Source organism: Hemiscyllium ocellatum, chromosome 12, assembly GCF_020745735.1.
Source record: "Hemiscyllium ocellatum isolate sHemOce1 chromosome 12, sHemOce1.pat.X.cur, whole genome shotgun sequence".
Taxonomy (NCBI): domain Eukaryota; kingdom Metazoa; phylum Chordata; class Chondrichthyes; order Orectolobiformes; family Hemiscylliidae; genus Hemiscyllium; species Hemiscyllium ocellatum.
Window position 1 is genome coordinate 7273650 of NC_083412.1, and position 20867 is coordinate 7294516.

General features: G+C 41.3%; 1 protein-coding gene across 4 annotated transcripts in view; it reads right to left on the reverse strand.

Moving 5' to 3' along the window:
- Window positions 1-20867, reverse strand: part of dgkh (diacylglycerol kinase, eta) — a 570460-nt gene that overhangs the window by 87295 nt on the left and 462298 nt on the right. For all 4 annotated transcript variants that reach the window (XM_060832853.1, XM_060832854.1, XM_060832851.1 and 1 more), the window contains 4 exons: window positions 20562-20672; window positions 15109-15205; window positions 6974-7081; window positions 5116-5229 (listed from right to left, as the gene is read on the reverse strand). In XM_060832853.1, coding sequence (XP_060688836.1) covers window positions 5116-5229; window positions 6974-7081; window positions 15109-15205; window positions 20562-20672 — 430 coding nt within the window. The remainder of the gene's footprint in view (window positions 1-5115; window positions 5230-6973; window positions 7082-15108; window positions 15206-20561; window positions 20673-20867) is intronic.

Below are 20867 nucleotides of genomic sequence, written 5' to 3' on the forward strand. Positions count from 1 at the left end.
TTATTTTCAGACAAGAGGAAAATCATTACAGATCACTTTAAAAACCCCATAATACTAAACACAATTAAGGCTTGGAATATAATGCGGCAAAATGAGGGTAATTTACATAAAACATCCCCCTATGCACCGATAGTAGGAGCATGGGGATTCCAACCGGGGTTTACAAATGCCACTTTTAAACTCTGGAGATCCAGGGGTATCTCATGTTTAGGGGACCTATTTAAAGATGGGATCCTGATGTCTTTTGAACAGCTGCGTCAGAAATTCGGATTACCTAATGGAGACCTCTTTCGATACTTCCAAATTCGAGATTATATACAGAAGAAGACTACGTTATTAGATAGTCTTTATAAATCAGATAGAGAGTGTAATGTCCTACGACCAGTGAGGGTATCCTCCGTAAGTACTATTTATCATTTACTACATGATGAAGTATTGGGAGATATGGACAATCTGCTTAAAACATGGGATCAGGATTTGGGACTAGAAATATCTATAGAAATGTGGAATGATATTTAGGAAAATGCTAGAAGAATTACTATCTGTAACAGAACTCAGGCTATCCAGCTGAAGATACTTCATAGGGCCCATATAGCACCGGGTCGATTGGCAAAATTTAAGGCAGGAGCATCTCCAATGTGTCCCAAATGCAAAATAGAGGTAGGCACTCTTGTACATTGCCTATGGACTTGTCATAAGATCCGTAGATATTGGACTAAAGTAGCAAGTACCCTGACAGAAATTTTAGGAACGGAAATTAGAGTGGACCCTATCTCTCCTTTTGGGCTTTTCGAACTTTCCCTCCCTGGATATGCATGGGAAGAGACTATTTTCTGTTCTCTCTTTCTGTGAAAGGAAAAATATTTTGGTGAACTAGGTGGCTGAGGGCCCCCCTGGACTTTCAAATTGGCACAGATTAATGATGGAATGTATTCTCCTTGACTTCCTTACAAATATGGTGCACTGAAAGACCGAATTATTTTATAAAATATGGCAGCCCTTCTTGAATTACATAAATGCAGATATTTCGGCCATCCTAACAAGGGCTTTTATTTAATGGAGATTACAAACCTGGCTGCTCCGGAGCCCCTTAGGAGGGGAATCCCGCACAAATACGGGTTTTCTTACATTTGATGTTAATACATTCCGAGCATGTAAGAGACTTAAGTATACACTCTGGTTAGTTGTAGGTTAGATTAGTAGAAAGTTGAGTTTTGTTTTTTTTTCTATTTCGGTTTTTTTTTCCTTTGTTAAATTTTGACTATTGTATATTTGATTTAATTGTATATCAATGTTTGTATTTGAGAGTTTTGTTTATTTTTGTAAACTTGTAAAAATGTTAAATTTCTAATAAAAATATCTTAAAAAAAAGTTCTATAAAGCTGCAGCATAAGTTGTCTATCCATATACTCAATGCCCCTTCCAACGAGGGCAAGTATTACACTTTTGAACTACCTTATCTACCTGTGCTGCAACCTTTGTGGACCTACACACCCAGATCCCATCTGCATATCAATACTCCTCAGGGTTCTGCCATTCACTGTATAATTTCCACCTATACCTGACCTTCCAAACGGCATCACCTCACATTTGTCCAGATTAAACTCTACCTGCCATTTTTCTGCCCATACCTCCAACTGATCTATATCCTGCTATATTCTCTGACAATCCTCCTCACAATCCGCAAGTCCACCAATCCTTGTATGGTCCACAAACATTCTAATTGGACCAGATACGTTTTCCTCCAAACCTTTTATGAAGATCACGAACAGCAGAGATCCCAACACTGATCCCTGTGGAACACCACTAACCACAGCCCTCCATTCTGCAAAGCAACCTTCTACTACTACCATTTGCCTCCTATGACTAAGCCAGTTCTGTCGCCATCTTGGCAGTCCTGATACCATGTGACTTCTGCTTTTGACCAGTCTGCCATGACAGACCTTCAAAAGGCTTTACTGAAGCCCATGTTGACAACCGCTTTTCCCTCATCAATCACATTTGTCACCTCCTCAAAAAAAACTTAATCAAGTTAGTGAGGCATGGCCTCACCCACACAACACCATGCTGTCTATACCTAATAATTCCATTTACTTCTAAATGCAAATAGATCTTGCCCCTGAGAATCTTTTCCAATAATTTCCCTACCACCAACATGAGTCCCACAGGCCTGTAATTTCCAGGATTACTCCTGCTACCCCTGTTAGACAATGGGACAACATTGGCTATTCTCCAGTCCTCTGGGACCACACACATGGCCAAAGAGGATACCAAGATGACAGTCAAAGCTCCTGCAATTTGTGATCTTGCCCCGTCAGTATTCTGCAATAGATCCCATCAGGAGGCGGGGACCTATCTACCTTAATACTGTTTGAGACGGACAACTCCTCTTCCTTTTTAGTAGCAATTTTGCAAAATAGTGGATGCATGTAAATTTCCAAAAATCCTTAGATTCTGGAGAAGGATAGAGGATACTGCTAATGTGTTTCAAACTGTTATTCAAAAAAAGGAGGAAGACAAAAGGTGGGTAGCATGAAAATTAGCCTGGCATCTATCGTTGGAAAAGTATTGGAATAATTATTAATGAATTAACAGAAGAACATTTGGACAATCATAAGCCAATCAGAATCAGTATGAAAGGGAAATTATGTTTGATTAATTTAATAAAGATTTTTGAGATAGTTTCAAAGAGAGTGAATAGAGGGAAACCAGTAGATGTGTCGTATTTGGGTTTCAGGCAGACATTCAACAAGGTATCCCTACAAAAGGTTAAGTTATATGGTAAGAGCCCATGCTATTCGAAGCAGTATGGTGGCATGGATACAGAATTGGTTCATGGGTAGGAAACAACGAGTTGGGGATAAAGGGTTATTTTCAGTTCTGTGGCCTGTGGGATTTCACAGGGTTCAGTGCTGGGACAGCAACTGTTTACAACATATTTATGATTTGGAGGAAAGAAGTGAATGTACTATTCCAAAATAGGTGGAAAGGCAGTTTGTGCGAGGGATACAAACAGTTTACAAAGACATATTGATAGGCTGAATCAATGGGAGCAAAGTTGGTAAGTAGAGTAGAATGTGGGGAAATGTGAAGTTGTTCATTTGCAAGGGAGAATAAAAGATCGGAATATTCTTTAAATGGAGAGAAACTGCAGTAAGCTACAATATAAAGGGACTTGGGGGTATTTCTGCATGAAACACAGAAAGATGGCACACAGGAACAGCAGGTAATCAGGAAGGCTAATGGTATGTTGAGGCGAAAGTGAGCACTGCACATCCTCGAGATTAGAGTCAAGAGTGTGGTGCTGGAAAAGCACAGCAGGTCAGGCAGCATCCGAGGAGCAGGAAAATCAATATTTCGGGCAAAAACCCTTCATCAGAAATGCTGACCCTTGTTCCCAGGTGACTGGAGTATTAGATTAGATTAGATTTCCTAAAGTATGGAAACAGGCCATTTGCTCAACAAGTCCACACCGACCCTCAGAATTGTAACCCACCCAGACCCATTACCCCACCCTATATTTACTCCTGACTAATGCACATAATACTATGGGCAATTTAGCATGGCCAATCCATCTGACCTGCACATTTTTGGATTGAGAGAGGAAACCGGAGCACCCAGAGGAAACCCATGCAGACGGGGGGGGGGGGAGGGGGAGAATGTGCAAACTCCACACAGTCTCCCGAGGTGGGAATCAAACCTGGGACTCTGCACTGTGAGGCAGCACTGCTAACCACTGAGCCACTGTGCCGCCACCAAATATAAGAGTAGGGAAATCTTATCACAACTGCGCAACGTACTGGTGAGACCCACGTCTGGAGTACAGAGGACAGTTTCAGTCCCCTTATTTAAGGGGAGGCATCATTTCATTGGAGGCAGTTCACATAAGGTTGACTAGTGTGATCTCTGGTCTGGAGGGATTAGCCCATAAGACCAGAAGACATAAGATTGTCTTGAGTAAAGGCTAAACAGGTTGGGACTCTACTCACTGGATTTAGAAGAATGAGAAGTGATCTTATCTCAACATGTCGGATTCTTAAGGGGTTTGACAGGCTAAATTCTGAGAGAATGTTTCCTCGGTCATGCGAGAGTCTAGGACTAGAGGACATCATATCAGAATTAAGGGAGGACAATTTAAGCCTGAGATCAGGAAGAATTTCTTCTCTCAGAAGGGTGGTTGTCTTTGGAATTCCTTGCAACAGAAAGCTGTGGGGGCAGAATTCTAGCTATATTTAAGACTGAGATAGATTCTTGATCAGTAATCAGAAATCAAAGGTTACAGGGAAAGAGCAGGAAAGTGTATATGGGAAACATTGGACCAGCCCTGTTCAACAATGGGGCAGGCTCAATGGGCCAAACTCCATGGTCTTATGGTCTTCTACTTGAAAACACTTTAAAATTGATCTTCATATCTTTTGTTAGCTATCCGACTATCATCTTTGGTAATTCAATTTTGAAACAAGATTGTTCCTGTGAAACATGTTGGGACGTTCACAGATGCTATACAGCCATAAGATATTATATAAACTCGAGTCCTTGTGCTACTTGAACTAAGCAGAATTTGAAATGTTAGCCATGCATGTAACCTGAGGTCAGATTTATGCTTGCTCTTTGAATATTATCCAGTGTTTCATATGGTCATAGGAAGTCCTACTTTACAATCTCTCGCAGGCCATTCTTTGTTGTGCAGAGGCAATGCATGCACTGGTCAGAAATTCCACCACTGACATGATAGAGAAGTCTTCTCTGTCCCAGTAATGACCATGATCAATGAGCAATGCTAATTTCAGCTCAATTCAGTGTTGAAACAAGATCAAAGTGAAGTACAATCCAAATTCAAACACTAATGTAGTTGTTTATGCTGGAGAGTAAAAGTTCAACTTGCACAAATGATTGAACAGAAGTGTCTTGGACAAAAGCAGACTGATCTAGGAGATAGGAAGAGTTGAGATGCAACATGAAGAAAAAAATAATGCAGATTTAAAGAGAAGAGCATAATACGATAAAGCTGGTCCATGAACATTCAAAACCCAGTAGAAAAACAGATAAAGCTTTTCACCAGGTGATTAAATAGTTGCTTCAAATATTGAATCATTTTATGGGCAACATACCCACCTGGGCTATTCGGTGATGCTGGAGTTTGATAACTCTTGACACTGCCATCTGCATACTTCCAAACACAGCCACCACTTCCAAGATCTTGTCATCAAATGAGGGTGCACCAAAAATCTAAAAGAACAAAATGTCACAACTCTGGGAAAGACCAAATAGCTGCATGGCAAAGCATTTCAGCACTTGCAGATTGAATCCTTTTCTGGTCTGACAAAGAAGGCAAACTCCTTGAAAGATGCTGTATGTGGTAACTTTACAATCGGTTCTCCTATCATAACAGCACTTTTCAACAATATGGTCTTACTGGTTTGCAGCAGACAGAAAGTTTCATCCATTTAAAGCTCTGAATGAGAGGGCAAAATCATAAAACTTGCCCTTACGTGGTCACAGATATAAAAGGATAGACATTAGTAATGGTAATGCTAGTGGATGAGCACACACTATGCTGTGGTTTCCCACTTACTCAGTGATCAGTTGCTTTCGCCTTCCCTGCCAACCAGCTAAGTTTTCAAACTGGAAACAATAAACTTAAAAAACAAACTCAACAATGGTCATAATTTCAATATCCCTATTAAGATGGAGTTGGGGAATAACAAAATCTGACTTTAGAGCAGTACAGCACCCTGGATGGTCTTGACCCTGATGTGAAGTTTCTAATTTACACAATGGCTTTGAATTCAGTGACAATTTTGTGGACATAATCAGTGCAAATCAAGGAGTGAAGAGTCAAAATCAAGATGTGCGGTGCAAAGACTGATTGGCTCCCCCCATCTTTAGTGCTGAATAACCTCTCAGAAACCAACCTCGAGAAAAAAAAACATTGAGGCAGCTCCAGAATAGCCAACCATGTGTAGAGTTGGCAAAAAGCCGAGAAGGTAGCTTTAACGAGCTTGTCAGTTGATGCCAGGTGCTCAAACTGGGCAGCAGTAGCAGTCAGGGAGCCAGTGAAATTATACTCAGAAAGCAAGAGCCCAGCGAGAGTTGGAGTGGTCAGAACTGAAAGTAAGGGATGAGACAAATCTGACTCTTTCCACTGTACAAAGTGGTAGAAATCCTTTTTTTAAACATTTATACTCTTGATTTTTAAAATGGTACTTTCAAGGGTATCTAGTTTATTTTTTGTTGTTGGAATGCGATGGGTAGGTACGTTTTTGTTGGCTACTGAGAAAACTGCTAGAAATGATTAATGAATACTTGTGACAGAGAGAGACAAATGGTTCTTTAAACCAACAATAAAATTATCACTTCTGATGTTTTGGCTCAATTTTAAGCACTGTTATTGCAGCATATTTTGAAATAAATTCACATAATCTTTAAAAGGACATCTACTAACACGGTATCTGGCAATAGGAAAGTCAAAGAATACATTTTGAACTGTTTGGGCAAGCCCTATAGGTAAATCTGACTGGCTGTGACATTGTTTAGAGATTCTGGATTAGTGGTGCTGGAAGAGCACAGCAGTTCAGGCAGCATCCATGGAGTAGCGAAATTGAGTAAAAAAACGTCGATTTCGCTGCTCCTTAGATGCTGCCTGAACTGCTGTGCTCTTCCAGCACCACTAATCCAGAATCTGGTTTCCAGCATCTGCAGTCATTGCTTTTACCTCATTGTTTAGAGATGTTCAGTGTAGACTGCAGTACAATTCCACGGTTCACTACAAGGGCTTACAATTGTGACAACAGTTCCTAAACAATAACAGGATTCAACACATGAATTCTGCAGCCCCTGAAGTAATTTGGCAACTTTCCAACCAGTAGGGGTGGATGCAGATGCATTATGTCCAAACAAGGATAGTAGTAATGCCTCACACTCAAAGTACAATTCTTGCCAGAAGGATACATATCTTCCTCATGCAACTTACATCATCCTCTTTTGTACCGCCCCAAAAGTTAGTTCCTCCAGCATAGCTGGGAATGTTTAATACAGCAATGCCCTGGAGACTAGGTAGGGGAATGTATTGTCCATCACACTGTAAAACACAAAACAAACTGGGTGAAAAAAAAGCACAGCCTAATTCAACAGTTAAGTAATGCATACCCACACTTCCATTCGAGTCAATTGCAGTTGGGAGAGGTAACAGTGAGATATCTTTCAGAGGTGCTGTTAATCTTTTTCTCTCAAACTTAAAATTGTATTAAACAATGAGGAGATGAGTCAAGTAAAAATCAAACCAATGAAACAGTCAGGCATACGATGAATCTTAATGCAGAGAAGTTGGAAATTATGCATTTTGTGAGGAACATAAGAGGCACTGTGAGCAAAATTCAGAGAATCCCTACATTGTGGAGGCAGGCCGTTCGGCCCATCAAGTCCATACCGACCCTCCGAAGAGCATCCCACACAGATCCCCCACTTTATCCCTGTAACCCTGCAATTTCCCATGGCCAAACCTCTCAACCTGCACATCTTTGGACTGTGGGAGGAAGTCTGATGCTCAGAGGAAACCCATGCAGACACGGGAAGGATGCGCAAACTCCACGCAGACAGTTGCCTGAGGATAGAATTGAACTTATGTCCCTGGCGCTGTGAGGCAGCAGTGCTAACCACTTAGCCATTGGGCTGTCCAAACTCCTGAAGGACTGCAAGAACAGAAAAATCTGGGCTGTGTACACATGGAACAAATTATGACATTGCCAGAAAAATGTATTGAGTGTATCACGTCACAAACAGAGTCTTAAATTAGTCAGAAAGTTGTAACAACCTTTTATGAAACTCTAGTTAAACGTCAGCTAGAGTTTTTAATTCTGGGAATCAGACTTTCAGAAGGATTTCAATGCTTTGGAAGAAATTTACTGGAAAGGGAGCAAAGAAGTGGGATGTCAGCAACCCACATTCTGGGGATGATGGGCTTGTTCTCCACAGAATAGAAAACATAATGAAGAAATTGGAGAAGGGTTCAAAACAAGGAATGGTTTGGATAGTGTAATAAAAGTAAAACTGTTGGCTTTGCAGAAGGGTCGATAGTAACATGACCCCAATTTAAGGTGATTGGTAAAAGAATATGAGGTGAGATGTCACAAATTTATATTGCAGAATCAGATGTAAACTGGAGGGTACCGACTGAAAGGTTACTGGAAGCAAAGTCAACACGAAATTCAAAACACAAAAAGCAGGTGCCAGGGATCAATTTGACATCTTTGCCAATGCACTCAATAGTATCATTCTACAATACTACGATGATACTCTTCACAGGAATGACATAAAATATTGTTGGCTACAATATTTAAACCAGCTTTCAAAATGGTTCTAAAGACAATGTAGCACAGAAGTTCCAGGGGGCCAGACATTTGAAACCACTCTAAAGCAATATTAATTGGATCAACAATTTATGACAATCTGCATCTACTAGATACTTTCACATTTTGGACCAGGACTCAGGATGATGAGAGAAACAGAGTTACCAACACATCCAGTTTTAGATATATATTTATATGCAGGTAGTCATATAGATGAAGCAGTGTTCTTGTAATTGGGATGATTCAATGGAGGAGTATTCTTTTGAATACTTTAGTTTTAAGAGGCCAGCAACTCAGTATTAACTCGGTTCCACTCTCATGCGCTGAATGAAGATCTCCTGTATGTACCAGTTTTAGCATCTGAATCAGCATTCCAGACACACGATTGTGAATGAAGCTTTAATGAAGTGACATGGATGAGCCCTTCAATAATAAATATATTGCCTCCAGTGTTTAGTCACATCTGACTACTGAGCTTTATTATCACCATCATAAAATTTTATAACTTATACCAACAATTTAGATATGGAGACTGAATGTATGATAGCTGTATTTGATGACACCAAGGTAAGTAGGAAAGGAAGGTATCAAGCAGAATCTGCAAAGTGACAGGTTAATTGAATGGGTAAAAAATTGACAGATATTTACCCATAATTTAAATGGAGAGTGACCACATGGTTTGCTGGTACAGAGGGATCTCAGCATCCTGGCACACAAGTCACATTGTCATTCTGCAGACACAGCAAGTTATTTGGAAGGCAAATGGAGTGTTGCTTATTGAAAGGAGGATGGAATATAAAAGTAGGGAATTTTTTTTAGAGCTTTCACTTGTTTCTTGATGTAACATGGAGGATGTTGAACTGGTTGAAGGCTAGCATCTGCGATGCTGGAGGCTTCAAGAGGAGGCCAAGATGGATCCTTCACTCACAACTCTCATCTGTTGCACTGATATGTCAGATTCCACCATCCTTGATAACATGGGCACTTGTGGAAGCTTTTGTTCCACTGAGCTATTTAATTGTCTGCTAAAATTCACAGTAGGGCTGCAGGCCTTTGTTATGCATGGTACTGTAAGCTGCTTCTCCTATTTGACATGCAAGCAACTCTGCGTTGTAGCTTCACTCAGTTCAAACCTCATTTTCAAGTATGCTTACTACTGCTCTTGGCATAGTCTCCTTCATGGTCTGTTGAACCAGGGTTGATACCCTTTCTTGACAGTAATGGTAGAATGGGAGATATACCTGACCATGAGGTTGCAGATTGTATCTTAGTATAATTCTGCTGCTACTGCTGGCCCACTGTGCCTCATGGATTTCCAGTTTTGAGTTTCTGGGGCTGATAATGTCTAACCTATTCAGCAATGGTGGTAGACCATATATGCAGTGGTTGATCTCACCAATGCTGTCATGGACAGATATTTGAGATGGGGAGCAAATCAAGTGGGATTTTTCTTCTTGTTGGTTCTCTCACTGCGTGCCATTGGCCTAGTCTGGTAAATGCAGGTTGGTAGTAGTTGTGCAACTAAGCCACTCAGTGAATGATATGAGCTTCAATGTTTCTCCATAGGACCTGGGCTGTGAGATGGGGTGTAACTGTGAGTGAGGCAGGTAGGAGGAGACTCCTTCAAATGGAGGAGTCTAAGCTCTCGCAATTGTCCACAAGTTTGGGATTCTCACAACTTGTGCAGACAAGAATAGAGCTGCAGGGTGGATGAACAGACTGTCCATAACACCAGAGTCATAACAGGAGTCATTCAAACCTGGGAAATGAATATGAATGTAATGGCAATAGGAAACAGTACAGTCAGGATAGAATAGTTCAGCTGAGAGCTTGAGTCCAGAACTCTATGTTGCATGCCCAATGCTAAGATTGGGGGAATCAGCTGGGAACTGAAGCTGAAGGCATAATTGGAGGATCCAGTGGTCCTGGTTTATGAGTATAAAAGGCATTGACAGGGCTAAGAAACAAGTTCTGCTTAGAAAAGTGAGGAGCTCGGGGCTGAATTACAAAGCAGAAAGATAAGGTTAAAAATTTCTGGATTATTACTCGAGATGTGCAAATTGGCAGAGGATAAAGAAGGAGAAGTAGAATGTGTATCTTAAAGACAGGTGTGGTACATCTCTATGACTCTATGTACAGACCTTTATTTACACCTGTACATCTCTTTACTTAAGAAAGGACATAACTACAGCAGAAGTTCGCAAAAGGTTCAGTTAACTGATTTCTGAGATGAAGGGCTTATTTTAGGAGAGGTTCAGCTATTTGGGCCCATAATAACAGACTATGTTTTGGAGGGGAACTCATGCATTATCCTGTACTTCAAACCAACACTACTACCTGCACACTGAGGTACCAGCCTGTAGCATCGCTGGGCTGTGGGTATCGATACATACACTGTCCAATAGGGTATTTGCTCTCATTAGGAAGTAAGCTCCTCAACTCTTTATGTAAATGATTTGAATGTGAACATAGGAGATATAGTAAGTAAGTTTGCAGATGACACCAAAATTGGAGGTGTAGTGGACAGCGAAGATGGTTACCTTCGACCTTGATCTGCGGGATCTTAATCAGATGGGTCATGGACTGAGGAGAGGCAGATGGAGCTTATTTAGATGAATGTTAGGTGTTGCACTTTGGAAAGGCAAACCAAGGCAGTACTTATTCACTTAATGGTAAGGTCCTGGGTAAGGTCCTGGTAAGGTGCTGAACAAGGAGATCTTGGAATGCAGGTTCACAGCTCCTTGAAAGTAGAGTAGCAAGTAGATAGGAGGAAGAAGACACCAGTCTAGAGTGAACATGGAAGCGAAAGGTCTTAGACCCTACACTAGATAGTTATTTGATAACCCACTATGTACAGGTGCATAAATAATACATAGAGTCATAGAGATGTACAGCACAAAACCAGACGCATACATGCACCACCCTCTGTGTGAAAATGTTGCCTCTTCGGTCCCTTTTAAATCGTACCCCTCTCACCCTAAACCTATGCCCTCTAGTTCTGGACTCCCCCACCCCAGGAAAAAGAATTTGTCTATTTACCCTATCCATGCCCCTCATAATTTTGTAAACCTCTATAAGGTCACCCCTCAGCCTCCGACGCTCCAGGGAAAACAGCCCCAGCCTGTTCAGCCTTTCCCTATAGCTCAAATCCTTCAACCTTGGCGACATCCTTGTAAACCTTTTCTGAACCCTTTCAAGTTTCACAACATCTTTCTGATAGGAAGGAGACCAGAATTGCACACAAAATTCCAACAGCGGCCTAACCAATGTGCTGTAAGCTTGTGGACCAGCATTTTTATCGGTTATTAGGAACCTAACTTTCCTTGAGGCACCAGATACTAAAACATTTCAAGCGTTAAAAATCACACAACACCAGGTTATAGTCCAACAGGTTTAATTGGAAGCACATTAGCTTTCGGAGCGTCGCTCCTTCATCAGGTGATAATGGAGGGCTCAATCGTTATAACCTGATGAAGGAGCATCGCTCCGAAAGCTAGTGTGCTTCCAATTAAACCTGTTTGACTATAACCTGGTGTTGTGTGATTTTTAACTTTGTACACCCCAGTCCAACACCGGCATCTCCAAATCATTTCAAGAGTTGACAGATTTCTTACAGTATAGTAACAACAAATCCACATCGACCCTCCGAAGAGTAACCCACCCAGACCCATTCCACCTGACAAATGCACCTAACACTATGGGCAATTTAGCATGGCCAACCCACCCTAACCTGCACATTTTTGGATTGTGGGAGGAGACTGGAGGAAACCCACGCAGACACGGGGAGAATGTGCAAACTCCACACAGTCTCCCGAGGTGGGAATTGAACCCGGGTTCCTGGCGCTGTGAGGCAGCAGTGCTAACCATTGAGCCACCAGTTAAGAAATATTTCAACCTCAAGCCTCCTCCAATTTTGAGACGTTGTCAGTTTTACTCGGCAATTGGGGAACCAGGATAATCTGTATCCGGATTTTTGACAAGGTAAAGACAACTAGCAGATGCATGTGACTTTGGTTTAACCCTTAATAAGATGCTGAGAGACCATTTTGGTGTGTAAGACTAATGATGTAACCATGCAAAAGTGCCTAATGTTTGAAGCCCAACTGGACTTCAACAGGCACTGCAACTGGCTTTATCATTGGAAAATGCAGCAACTGGTGTATGAGTTGCAGGGTATTCGATGGAAGTGGACAGCCTCGCCAGTCCAACTGAGCTTGGGGAACACCACTTGAGTCAAGGCAATGGCCTCAGTCAGGACATATCCTGAGCAGAGAGATTCGAAGTCAGTCCACAGCAAAACCCCAAAACAAAGTCAAACCCCAGCCAATCACTGAAATTTTGTTCAGCATTTGGGCTGCAAATCATTGTAGTTGCTGCAAGTATGTGGACTCAAGACAGCAAAAGAGTCCCCTTGACCTAAACTGAATAAGAGAACTCATAGGCTGGGAACCAGGACAGTGCATACCCTGGACTACATCTGGTTGGAACAGTTAAATTACTGAGCAATATCCAAATCAAGAACCAGTCAAAATAAACATCTGGTTAAATATTCTAAAGGAGAGTGATGGGCTTGAACTTGCTGAGGCAAAATTGGTTGAGAAAGGTTCACCTCGATTGGCTCAACAGTTTTCGATTAGAAAATGGCTGCCAAATCAAGTCCTAATTAAATACCTGGACATTTTTCAGGAATGTCTCGGGACTATCAAAGGGGCCAAGGCCACCTTGGATGTTAACCAGAAAGCAATTCCACGATTGACCCTGCTACCAATTGCCTTACAGGCAAAAGTAGAGTTAGAAATCAGAAGGCTGGAAAGTGAAGGAATCATCAAAGCAGTCCAGTTTATGGAATGAGTAGCACTAGTCATACTGATTGTGAAGTCCAACGGGTCAGTTCGCCTTCGTGGGGATTTTAAACAAACAGTAAACTGCTTCTCGCAGTTAGATAAATACCTAACCTTTTGCATCGAGGATTTATCTGCAAAGCAGGTAGGGAGGGCTATCCTTCATGAAGCTGGACATAAGCCATGCATACTTGCAATTGCGGTTAGATGAGGAATTTGCATATGGTTCAGGAACAAAAAATGTGTACAGCCCTCAACAGCCTTTCCAACTGTTCAGAACTCATGGGTTCTCCCTCTCCATCAAGTGTTGAAGATACTTCAGAATCTGAGATGGACATGACTGCCTCGATGCCTTTGCCACCTGAAGAAGGGAACGAATTTCTTCTGAAACACTCTGGGTGCAAGGGGCGGTCTACTGTGCATTGCACACCACCCATACCAGAGGCAGTGTTGGAGGAACCTGAGCCGGTACTAAAAGAAAGGGAGTTACCAAAAAAAAACCGGCCTATGTCCTTGGACTCAAAGGGGGAGGGATGTAATGATTGTAATGAGGTCAGCCAGGTGGACCTCATAGAATATTAGTTTCCTGCTTGGGGCTGTTAATCTGGTCCAATCAGCGAGCACTGTCCATTCTGAGAGCTAGCTCTGAGGGAGCTCAATCAGTGTCAATCATGGATGACGTGGTGACGAATACCGGCTTTTGTGGAATTATTTCACCATCCAACACTTCCAACATTCCCTCCCTTCATCACTAATATCCAGTAGCAGCAGTATGAACAACTTACAAGATGCACTGCAGCAATTCACTCAAGGCTCTTTCAACAGTGCCTTGCAAACTGTGACCTCTTCCAACTAGAAAGACAAGGGCAGTAGATGTGATTTGGAGATGCTGGTGTTGGACTGGGGTGTACAAAGTTAAAAATCGACTTTATACACCCCAGTCTAACACCGGCACCTCCAAATCATGACTACCATCGACACTACTAACTGCCGGCTTAAAGTGGAGAGGATCTCCAAGATCGCACATATTGACAATGCGTTATTTTTTTACTTTGTACAAGGGCAGTAGATGACATCACTGCCAGCAAATTCCTTTCCAAGTCACTCACCATCCTGACTTTGAAATATATCACTATTACTTCAGTGTTATTGGGTCAAAATCCTGGAACCCCCTCCTTAACATGGACCTACAAGGCGATGTTATCATTTATGAAATCATTTTGAGAGATCAGATGCCACTAGATCAGACTTATGCGCTCCAATGTTTCAAGAATATCACTCCTTTCTCAAGAGCAATTGGGGTTGGAAAATATTTTCTCAAACAATCAATGACGCCAACACCTGTGAACATACTTTTTAAAAATGCCGCTCGTAAGATTATACAAACAATGAAGCAGCAGCAGCAGCCATGGCTTCAGGACTTGTTTTTGGGCCTGATGTCTGCAAAAAATCTAACGGCAGTCAGATTCCATTTCAGAACCAGCCGCAGAGGCCCATCATAATTCTTAAAGAAACAGAAGCAATATCTCTTGCCATTAATACACCAACTTGGGGGGGGGGGTATGCTTAAACCCCTGTGATATAGAGAAAGCACCTGAAAATGAAGGACAATAAAGGTGACAGTAGCTGAAAATGTGTTGCTGGTTAAAGCGCAGCAGGTGACAGTACCATTATACTTCAAACAAATTGCTATTGGAGGAACCCAACCACAAACTTTGTCATACTGAGGTTTGAACAGTCCCAACACAGTTAGTTGTTAAGAGAACTCTTTAGATCATATTCCCTGAATAACAGCACCCAGACATGGTTCCATAAATAAAGGAATTTAATGATGTTTTAATATGCATGTATCATTTGCATTGATTGTGTCTTCTTGTCATTTGACTGGTTGACCAACTGTGGAAGATACAAAGCATTACCTCAAGTTGCACCTTTTGTTCTAAGTTCTTATAGGTTCGCTGCAGTAACTCTTTGGTACCAAGCACACCATACCACATCATATTCTTCGTTCGGCTTCTAAACAAAAAAAAATTAAGAGATTATTCAGTATGGTACAAGGGTGTTTCACTGATATTTCATACTTCATTTTATGGCCATACATGAAACAAAATGTGCCTTTGTCACTGACTGACAACTGATCTCACACTAAAAAAGACATTTTTTTTTCTATATTAATGCACAGATTCTGATTCTGTTGAGGTCTGCTGGCCAGTGAACAAACAGGACTTTATTTGTGGTTTGTAAATGATCTGATGGATCTGTCATTCTTCTCTACTGTGGAGAAAGTGACCAGAAACTTAAACAGACTAGCAATATGCAGGTAGTTCTTCTATTACGCGATGGTTGCATTCTTGTGCAACCCTAAATTATGGAAAAATCGCATTCTAGAAACAGCACTTAAAGTGTTGGTGCTGTAATTGCACTGCAGCCAACACATGGTAAAAGCTCGTGCTTTAGAAACAGTGTCCCCAATTCGTCAATTATGTTGCAGCGAATTCGTGTGAACTTCTGTTGTTATCTGAAAGTACTGTGGCTACAAGAGCAGATTAGATCCTGACTTCCCAAAGCCTACTCAGTTCCTCTGCAATTTCTTTGCTCCACTTTACTACTTCTCCACCCTCATTTTCCAACAGACCAATACCTCCGCTTGCCTCTCTCTCACCATGTGCATTTCTAAAACAATTCCTGCAATTTTTTTATATTACTGGGCAGCTTACCATCATACTGCATACTCTCCTTTAGTGCTTTTTTTCTAGTTGTTCTCTGCTGGTTTTTAAAGGCGTCTTTATCCTTTGGTTTCCAACTGATCGTCATCACATTGTATAATTTTTCTTTTGCCTTTACGCTATCTCAGACTTCCTTTGTCAACCACATTTGCCTTGACCTTCCATTTGCTTGTTTTGTTTTCCTTGGGATGAATTTCTGTTGTCAAGATTAGAGTGGTGCTGGGAAAGCACAGCAGGTCAGGCAACATCCAAGGAGCAGGAAAATTGATGTTTCGGGCAGGAGCCCTTCATCAGGAAACTGCCTGAATTACCCCCAGAAACACCTACAATTGCTGCTGCACCATCCTCCTTCCTAGACGCACCTTCTAACCAACTCAGGCCAGCTCCTCCCTCATATCTTTTCCTACCCTTATTTAATTGTAATACCACTACATCTGATTCCAGCTTCTCCCTCTTAAACTCAGGGTGAATAATAGTCATTCGTTTAGTGAGACCAATTGATGGTAGGAACATCAAGTGGTTCATGCCCCATTTGGGACATATATCCCTAAAACAAATGTGCCCCTCTATCAGAACTGGTATCTTCAGGTGCACAATGTGTCTGCCAAGGACTTGCTTGAAGCATCCAGTACCTCCCTGACAATTGGCAATCAGCAATAATTGGTGGCAAGGAAGTTGCCTCCATTCATGATAAACAGATTGATGGTTCTAAGGGACTGACAAAATTGCATCAGAATGTGGAGGTTTTCAACGTTGCTGTGGCTGATGTGTCTCTCATATCCTGACTAATGTAAATATGGCACTGTTAATCCCAGACCAATAGGCTTGTATCACATGTCAATCACCTTCTCTGCTCTATACCCACATGTCCTCGGTAACAAAGCTGGCACACAGCTTCAGCCATAGATATTTGTTTTCCTTTGAAGACAATGTTTCATTAGATTCTGAGATCAACAATAGGCTGAAAGCATTTGAGATTGTCTGGCACCTTTTATTTTATCAGGCCACCCCTGAAGATAACCTTCCACCGTGCCTTCACTTGAGTCATTAGCAGTTTCCGATTGAAGCTGGTTACATATATCCGTTCAAAATGAAACAGATCAATTTTGAGTACACCTTCCACCTCAAAATCCATGCTGTTGACTTGAAAACTCAGTGGAATGCATGCAGCCATGTTCAGCTTTTGTCTATCTGCTCGACTGATCTAAAGTGAGCATTTCAGTACCAGTTTTATAGTAGATGTCAAAGTCATATCCCTGTACTTGTGCAAGAAATCATTGTAAAAACAAACATGCATATGAACATATCACATAGGGATGGGAGTAGATCACTTACCCCTTCAATTCTATTTTTAATCTAGTAAAATATCTCTGAACTGCCTCCAATGCAGTTACAATAAGGAGACCAATACTGTACATAGGATTGCAGATGTGGTCTCATCATGGTCCTGGATATCTGAAGTAGGAGTTCCTACTTTTCTACTTAATTCCCCTTGCAATAAATAACATTCTTTTACCTTTCCTCTTTACTTGCTGTACTGTACACTACATTTTTGTGATTCATGCACTTGGACATCCAGATCCCTCTACACCTCATACCTCTGCAACCTCCTACCATTTCAACAGTATGCTTTTTCATTCTTCCTGCTAACGTGATCAGTTTCACATTTTCCTGCTTTATCCTCCCCTTGTCAGATCTGTGCACATTCACTTAATTTATCTATATGCTCTTGTTTTATTCTTATAGCCTCTTCACAACTTACTTTTCTAGCCACCTTTGTCTCAGCAACAAATTTAACAAACCTACCTCTGATCCCTTCATCCAAGTCATTTACATAGACAACTGAAGTCCCAGCACTGGTCCTTTGGAATGATCTCAGAAATGATTTGTTCCTTGCCTTGTTCCTGCTGCAGTTTCACTCTCCTGCCATGTAGCCACTATATCTGAGGTAAGGCCAAGTGGCAATGCAGGGGTTCATATCAAACAGCTCTCAAGATCAGTTCTTATATTACATCTTTCTTCAGTTAATCTAGTCTGATCAGTTTGAACCCCCTCAGCTACTCCTTCTTCTCTTTGCTTCTTTTCAATTTCACTATTAGCGATGTTTTCATTGTGCCATGATCAAACCTGGCCCATACTTTTGCCCATCCTTTGTGACTTATTTTGATCCTCTTCTGTTCCTTTGTAACATTCTCTTACTAAGGAATTGATCATTTCTTCTCACTTTCTTCTCTGATTTTAACTTGGATCATTTGATAACAGATTTCCAACCATTGCTCCATTTGGCTTTAGCTGCTATGATCCATCCATGTCAACAGTGACAAATTCTCCAAGCTCTCAGCTTCAGTAAAAGATTGAGTTACTGTGATTGAGCACGCCATTCAACATACACCACTTTGACACCATATCTTCAATTATAGAGTCATAGAGTCATCGAGATGTACAGCATGGAAACAGACCTTTCGGTCCAACCCATCCATGCTGACCAGATATCCCAACCCAATCTAGTCCCACTGGCCAGCACCCGACCCACATCCCTCCAAACCCTTCCTATTCATATACCCATCCAGATGCCATTTAAATGAAACATAGTCGAACTCTCCAACTCCTCACAACTTGATTAAAAACTCTCCTTGAAATTATTACTCCAATCTGTTATTTCTATCAATTCCTGTCCTCACATAGATATCGTTAGCCACTAAGGCTCTTATTCCTATTTATTACCCTTAAGTTGGCATTTCGTACTCGTTCTCCTACACCACAACAGAGACAATGATTACTTCAATGATTTTACAGCACTTTGGGCCCCTGGAGTCATGAAAAGTGCTATAAAAATACAGATTCTCTCTTTTCCCAGTACTACTGTCTTACATTACCCTACTTTGCTGCCATAATACAATTATTTTCTTCTATTATTATCATTATATTTGGGTGTTTCCTAATCTAGACCTTGTGATATAATTAGTGGACGAAATCTTATCAGGGCCTGAACGACAGGGGCTATAATCAGTTGTGAAGTAGAATCGTGTGACAAGTCCGATGAAGCCTATCTCAATATCAGGAACAACTCACTGCATCTTACATATATTTGGATTTCTTGATAGGTGTGGTGAATTGTGAATTACTTGAGATTACTGGCTGTTAACCACCCTTATTAACTGTGCAATTTGACTCATTAAAATTAAATTGCCTATTTTACCAATATACTAGCAAGCTTGACTTCCTCAGTGTGGAAATCTGAGCAGCTACATGAGCTTCCTGCTTGCTTTGAAGGAGCTCCAAATTGAACACGAGGAACCAATATTTCATGCGTGCTCCATGAGCACCAGCTGCATCTCTTCACATCCATGGACGCTAGCATCTGAAACTGCAGTAGGACACTGTGCATTCAGGAACTCAGCCAGCTCGTGGACCAGACTAGATTGCATCCCGGGGCTCTTTTCTCACTGTCATAGTCTAAGCCTACCTGAATGCTAAAGGCATCTCTTCTTTGTATTGTCTTGCTTTACCTTCAGCCAGAGCTATCATGCTCATATTACTTTCGTCTTGCCTTGCTATTCAGTGCAAATCCAGGAGGTTTATTGAGATTGACTGGCAAATAAGGGGAGGTAATCTTCAATCAGGAGGTGTCTGCACATTAAGTCAAGGTCAACCTCTATCAGCAGTATTTGGATGAAACTAGAGACAGAGGGGAGCAGGACTGTGGAAAGATTTGAAAACAAAGATCAAAATTTTACAATCAAGTCATTGCTAGACTAAAAGGGTAAAAAATGAGGTCTGCAGATGCTGGAGATCACAGCTGAAAATGTGTTGCTGGTTAAAGCACAGCAGGTTAGGCAGCATCCAAGGAATAGGAAATTCGACGTTTCGGGCATAAGCCCTTCATCAGGAATTCCTGATGAAGGGCTTATGCCCGAAACGTCGAATTTCCTATTCCTTGGATGCTGCCTAACCTGCTGTGCTTTAACCAGCAACACATTTTCAGCGATTGCTTGACTAAAAGCCAATGTATGTTTGCAAGAACAGAGAGATGATTCATGTTGCAAATTAAGTCATGGACAGCAGAGTTTATGATGATGACAAGTTTACTGAGGGTAGATGTTGGGAGACTACCCACAAGTGTGTTTGAACACTCAAAGTTTGAGCTTGCAAAGACATGGGTGAGAGTTTTAGCAGATGAGCCGAGCCAGGACAGGGACAATGACACGTATGCAGCTTGATAAGAATGAGGAAGGACAGTTCACCATTATCCCACTCATATAGTATGCTAGTAATGACTTCTACAAGAGCTGTTTCCTTACTTAGTGAGTTTTGAGAAGATTTGTTTCATTACTGTGGAGATCCAACTGGATGATGTGCATATATCCTTCTTGTTACACCTTTTCTTCTGTCAAGCTCCCTACTTCCCCCAGGGAGGACAGATCGCGACACTTTATGTGCTTACTCAGAACAAAGATCTTCAGCAGAACCTTCTTTGCTCACTAAGGTCCTCCATCTTCCAGCAATCTTCATGTTGCCAGTATCTGACCGCAACTGTGTGCTTTTCTAATATAGCTCTGTGGTATAGTGTGGTGTCCTGCATTACAAGCCATTGTTCTTTACTTGATATCCCAGTATTAATAAAAAGTTGAAAGCTATGTAGGTACCTGCATTTCTCAGGATGTTCCTCACGTTTGTTGTTAAATTCCAAAGAGATTTTTGCATCTAATCCAATTCCAAAATAATTGTTCATAACACACTTTTCAGTATAACCTTCTCTGCAAATAGAAAGTAAAATAAATAAGCAAAAATTGCACTGTCACGATACGCTAACATATTCATCAGTAACAACTTTGACAAAGCTGCTCCTTTAACAACGTTATGTTGTCCTTGGATTTTTTTCAGAGAGGTCATAAAAGGCAGACTCCAAAAAGTCTAAGTTGAAGGGTTTTAGGGCCAATTTGATTATCGCT